This window comes from Phaenicophaeus curvirostris, unplaced genomic scaffold (genome assembly GCF_032191515.1).
Source record: "Phaenicophaeus curvirostris isolate KB17595 unplaced genomic scaffold, BPBGC_Pcur_1.0 scaffold_73, whole genome shotgun sequence".
NCBI classification, from domain to species: Eukaryota; Metazoa; Chordata; class Aves; order Cuculiformes; family Cuculidae; genus Phaenicophaeus; species Phaenicophaeus curvirostris.
This window is the reverse complement of record NW_027206695.1, coordinates 163,479-169,484: the sequence shown is the minus strand read 5'-3', so window position 1 is coordinate 169,484 and position 6,006 is coordinate 163,479. Positions and strand designations below refer to the sequence as shown.

The following is a 6,006-nucleotide window of genomic DNA, read 5'->3' as shown; positions in this document are numbered from 1 at the left end:
GTCCAGGTAGGCTGGGATCTGAGCATCCAGATGTGACGGGACCCAGGTGTCCAGGTAGGATGGGATCCCAGCATCCAGATGTGCTGGGACCCAGCTGTCCAGGTGTGCTGGGACCTGGGTTTCGAGGTGGGATCCAAACATCTGGGCATGATGGGACCCACATTTTGAGGTGGGATGGGATCCAAACATCTGGGCATGATAGGACCCGGGTTTCTAGGTGGGATCCAAACATCTGGGCATGATGGGACCCACGTTTTGAGGTGGGACCCGACCATCTGGACATGACAGGACCCACATTTTGAGGTGGGACAGGATCCAAACATCTGGACACGATGGGACCCACGTTTTGAGGTGGGACCCGACCATCTGGACATGACAGGACCCACATTTTGAGGTGGGACAGGATCCAAACATCTGGACACGATGGGACCCGGGTCTCTAGGTGGGATCCAAACATCTGGACACAATGGGACCCGGGTTTCTAGGTGGGATCCAAACATCTGGACACGATGGGACCCGGGTTTCTAGGTGGGATGAGATCCAAACATCTGGACACGATGGGACCCACATTTTGAGGTGGGACAGGATCCAAACATCTGGACACGATGGGACCCGGGTCTCTAGGTGGGATCCAAACATCTGGACACAATGGGACCCGGGTTTCTAGGTGGGATCCAAACATCTGGACATGATGGGACCCAGGTTTCTAGGTGGGATCCAAACATCTGGACACGATGGGACCCGAGTTTCTAGGTGGGATCCAAACATCTGGACACGATGGGACCCAGGTTTCCTGGTGGGATGAGATCCAAACATCTGGACACGATGGGACCCGGGTTTCTAGGTGGGATCCAAACATCTGGACACGACGGGACCCATGTTTTGAGGTGGGACCCAAACATCTGGACACGACGGGACCCGCATTTTGAGGCGGGACGAGATCCAAACATCTGGGCCCGACGGGACCCGGCTTTCGAGGTGGGCCCCGACCACCTGGACACGACGGGCCCCCCTTCTCCAACCCCCACCCCCGCGCGCCCCGCTCCCCCTCAGCCCTTCCCGCCGCCGTAGGCCCCCTCCCCTGGCGGCGAGGCCCCCCAGTCCCCCTCGGCGGCGGCGGCGGCGGCCCCCGCGGGGCTCCGCTCCCTCTTGGCGGCGCCGGGGGCCGGCGGGAGGCCGGGGGGCAGGCGGTGGCGCCGCTCGCAGTGGCCCTTGTGGCGCATGAAGCTGTCGCGCCACATGAACTTCTTGGCGCAGACGTCGCACTGGTAGGGCTTGAGGCCCGTGTGGGTCTTCATGTGCTCGGTGAGGTGGTGCTTCATCTTGAACTTCTTGTTGCAGACGGGGCAGTCGAAGGGGCGCAGGTTGAGGTGCATGTTGACGTGCCGGTCCCTCATGCTCTTGTGCGAGAAGGCTTTGCCGCAGTGGCACATGAAGATCTTGTTGCCGTCGGCGGCGGCCGCCGCCAGCTGGACGGCGCCGTGCTCCACGGGCGCCTGGGGCGGGAAGACCAAGATCTGGTTGCCCTGCATGTCCATGGGGAGCAGGGAGCGAGGGCCGAAGGAGCCGGCCCCGCCGGCCTCTTCCAGCGCCTCGTAGGGCGAAGGGAAATCCTCGGACGACTCGCAGAAGTTGACCTGCTCCTCCAGCTTGGGCCGCGGCGCCGGGCGGGAGGCGGCCTCGCCGGCCCTGGCGGGACCTTCCACGGGGTCTTCGTCCTCCTCGCAGGTGAGGACCAGGTCCTCCTGCAGCCACTCCTGCTTGACGTAGACCCACTGCTTCTGGGGGACGATGCTGGGCTGCACGTAGAGGGGCCGGCGGGCGCCGTCGCCGTCCTCGCTGCCTTCCTCCCCTTCCAAGAGGTCCCCGTTGCCGGCCTTGGCGGCCGCCGCCATCTCCTCGGGGCCCCCGCGCGCGGGGAACTTGGGGGGCTCGGAAGAGCCCTCGGCCGCCTCGCGGGGGCTGAAGTAGTTGCTGCTGCTGGGAGACTGGTTCTCGCTGGCGCGGCTGGAGTGGGGGCGCAGGGAGGAGGAGGAGGACGAGGACGAGGAGGAGGAAGAAGAAGAAGAAGAAGAAGAAGGTCCGTGAGGAGCCGGAGCGGCTCGGCCTTCCTTGAGGAGCTCGGTGCACTTGTCCACGATGTGCCACATCTGGAGGACGCTGCCCACCGTTAAGAAGTTGACGATCTCCTCGGGGGCCATGGAGAGGCGCCCGGTGTAGGCCGAGCCCAGGACGGTCTCGAAGGCGCCGGGATCCATCACGCTGGGCAGGACGATGGACGTCATGTTCTTGAGGAGGACCTGGTCGTGGAAATAGGGCGAGGAGGCGGCCAGGACGGCGCGGTGGGCGCGGAAAACGCGGCCCTGGACGTGGATGGAGATGTCGCAGAGCTTGCCCTCCACGCGCTGCTGGTTGAGGTTGGCCAGCAAGGCGCTGGTGATCTCCGGGAAGTCGACGTGGACCAGGCCGCCGCTCCCAACGCCGCTCCCAACGCCGCCAACGCCGCCGCCGCACGAGGCCTCCATGGCGCTGCCCCGGCGGCGACGCTCCTGGGGACACGGAGGGGACAGATCCTCAGCCTCCCACCCCAGAGAGACGCGCAGAGCCCCGAGAGAGACCCTAGAGAACCCTAGAGAGCTCCACAGAGCCCCTAGAGAGCCCACAGAGCCCCTAGAGAGCCCTATAGAGCCCCTAGAGAACCCGTAGAGCTCCAGAGAGACCCTAGAGAACCCATAGAGCCCCTAGAGCTCCTACAGAACCCATAGAGCCCCCACAGAACCCATAGAGCTCCTACAGAACCCACAGAGCCCCTAGAGCCCCTACAGAACCCACAGAGCCCTTAGAGCCCCTACAGAACCCCTAGAGCCCCTACAGAACCCCTAGAGCCTCTAGAGCCCCCACAGAACCCATAGAGCCCCTAGAGCCCCCACAGAACCCATAGAGCCCCTACAGAACCCATAGAGCCCCTACAGAACCCATAGAGCCCCATAGAGCCCCTAGAGCCCCCACAGAACCCATAGAGCTCCATAGAGCCCCTACAGAACCCACATAGCCCCTAGAGCCCCTACAGAACCCACAGAGCCCTTAGAGCCCCTACAGAACCCCTAGAGCCCCTACAGAACCCGTAGAGCCTCTAGAGCCCCCACAGAACCCACAGAGCCCCCACAGAACCCATAGAGCCCCTAGAGCCCCTACAGAACCCATAGAGCCCTTAGAGCCCCTACAGAACCCATAGAGCCCCTACAGAACCTCTAGAGCCTCTAGAGCCCCCACAGAACCCACAGAGCCCCCACAGAACCCATAGAGCCCCTAGAGCCCCCACAGAACCCATAGAGCCCCTACAGAACCCATAGAGCCCCTAGAGCCCCTACAGAACCCCCAGAGCCCCTACAGAACCCCCAGAGCCCCTAGAGAACCCACAGAGCTCCATAGAGCCCCTACAGAACCCATAGAGCCCCCACAGAACCCATAGAGCCCCTACAGAACCCACAGAGCCCCCACAGAACCCATAGAGCCCCTAGAGCCCCTACAGAACCCCTAGAGCCCCCACAGAACCCATAGAGCTCCTACAGAACCCATAGAGCTCCTACAGAACCCATAGAGCCCTTAGAGCCCGTACAGAACCCATATAGCCCCATAGAGCCCCTAGAGCCCCCACAGAACCCATAGAGCCTCTAGAGCCCCTAGAGAACCCACAGGGCCCCTAGAGAACCCATAGAGCCCCTAGAGAACCCACAGAGCTCCATAGAGCCCCTACAGAACCCATAGAGCCCCTACAGAACCCATAGAGCTCCACAGAGCCCCTTTTGTCCCTATAGCCTTATAGAGCCCATAGAGCCCCTATAGCCTCACAGAGAGCCCCTATAGACCTCGTACAGCCCCTCTAGAGCCCACGCAGCCCCGTCGCCCCACAAAGCCCCTACAGAGCCAATACAGCCCCTGTACCCCAAGTCCATAAACACCCCAGGCACCTCCATGGCCCCAACACCCCCTATAGCCCCCATACCCCAACTCCTCTCCCCCCAGCCCCTATAGCCTGATCTCTATAGGCTCCCTTACTCTTCCACACCCCCACAGCCTCTCACACCCCAACCTCTATACCCCCAGCCCCTATAGGCTGATCCTTGTAGGTTTTCCTATTCTTCTGCATCGTCTATAGCCCTTATAAGCTCCCCTATAGCCTCTATAGTTTCCCAGACACCCTCTATAGCCCCTATAAGCTCCCCAAACACCCACTATATGCTCCCCTATAGCATCTATAGGCTCCCCAAACACCTCCAATATCCCCTATAGGCTCCCTAAACACCCCAATACCCCTACAGGCTCCCTGACATCCTCTATAGGCTCCCCAAACACTCCCTGTAGCCCCGATAGGCTCCCTATACAACCCCTATACCCCCTATTGGCCCCCCCAAAACACCCCTATAGACTCCCTATACACCCATGATACCCTCATGGGCTCCTCAAACGCCTGCTACACCCCCTATAGGCTCCCTACACATCTCCAATACCCCTACAGGCTCCCCTATACCCCCTGCAGGCTGCCCAATACCCACGATAGGCTCCCCAAATGCCCCCTATGGCCCCTATAGGCTCGCCAATAAGCTCCTTGTACACCTCCAGTTCCCCTATAGGCTCCTCAGACACCTCCTATAGCCCCTATAGGCTCCCCAAACACCCCCTATACCCCTATAGCCTCCCCTACACCCCCATGTAGGCTGCCTGATGCCCTCTATAGGCTCTGCAAATACCCCCTATAGGATCCTTATACATTCCCTATGGCCCCTATAGGCTCCCCAAACACCCCCTATGGCCCTTATAGGCTCCCCAAACACCCTTATAGGCTCCTTACACACCCCCTATAGCCCCTACACGCTCCTTATACACCCCCAATACCCCCTATAGGCTCCCCAAATGCCCCTATAGGCTCCTTACACACCCCCTATAGGCTCCCCAAACACCCCCTATAGGCTCCTTATACACCCCATACAGCCCCTATAAACTCCCCAAACACCCCTATAGGCTCCTTACACACCCCCATAGGCTCCCCAAACACCCCGTACAGCCCCTATAGGCTCCCCAAACACCCCTATAGGCTCCTTACACACCCCGTGCGGCCCCTATAGGCTCCCCAAACACTCCCACAGGCTCCTTACACGCCCCGTGCGGCCCCTATAGGCTCCCCAAACACCCCTACAGGCTCCTTATACACCCACTATACTCCCTATAGGCTCCTTACACACCCCGTACGGCCCCTATAGGCTCCCCAAACACCCCCTATGGCCCCTATAGGCTCCCCAAATACCCACTATAGCCCTTAGAGGCTCCCCAAACACCCCTATAGGCTCCCCAAACACCCCTATAGGCTCCTTACATACCCGCTATACCCCCTATAGGCTCCCCAAACTCCCCTATAGGCTCCTTACACACCCCGTACGGCCCCTATAGGCTCCCCAAACACCCCCTACCCCCTCCAAGCCCCCCCTCTAGCCCCTATAGGCTCCCCAAACGCCCCCTACCCCCCCCCCCGGCCCCCCCTATAGGCTCCCCTATAGCCCCGTACCTAGAGCTCAGGGCGCCGCCGCCATCTTGGAGCCTCGGCCCCGCCCCCCCTTAAAGGAGCCACCGCCCCCTCCCCGTGTCTCTTGGGGGGGGGGGGGGTGTCCCAGAGAAATAAACCCCCCCGCCCCGGTGCCCCCCCTAAAAGGGGCGGTGTCCCAGAGAAATAAACCCCCCCGCCCCGGTGCCCCCCCTAAAAGGGGCCGACCCCTCCCCGTGGCCCCTCCAAAAGGGGCCGCCCCCCCGCCGTACCCACTCCCCTTTTAAAGCGCCCCCCCCCAAGTGCAACCCCCATTAAAGCCCCCCCCTTGAAGGTGTGTGTCCCCCCCTTAAAGCCCCCCCACAAAGGGCAGCCCCCCTTGAAGGTTCCCCCCCCAAGAAGACACCCCCCCCCTTAAGGGCAGCCCCATTAAAGCCCTCCCCTTAAAGCCACCCCCCATTAAAGAC

The 6,006-nt window shown here is 61.5% G+C and overlaps 2 protein-coding genes across 2 annotated transcripts in view; both read right to left on the bottom strand.

The window, feature by feature from the left end:
• The window catches only part of LOC138734368 (class I histocompatibility antigen, F10 alpha chain-like), a 77,720-nt gene that overhangs the window by 49,696 nt on the left and 22,018 nt on the right, over positions 1–6,006 (bottom strand). The window lies entirely within an intron of this gene.
• On the bottom strand, positions 1,050–5,579 carry ZBTB22 (zinc finger and BTB domain containing 22). Its single transcript, XM_069881918.1, has 2 exons — positions 5,564–5,579; positions 1,050–2,549 (listed from the first exon to the last, which is right to left on the bottom strand). The coding sequence occupies exon 2, from the start codon at positions 2,523–2,525 to the stop codon at positions 1,050–1,052; it is 1,476 nt and encodes a 491-aa protein (XP_069738019.1). The 5' UTR covers positions 2,526–2,549; positions 5,564–5,579.

Bases quoted from the DNA above. Each gene is read 5' to 3' on its own strand.
- ZBTB22 (XM_069881918.1), bottom strand. From the start codon at position 2,525: ATGGAGGCCTCGTGCGGCGGCGGCGTTGGCGGCGTTGGGAGCGGCGTT.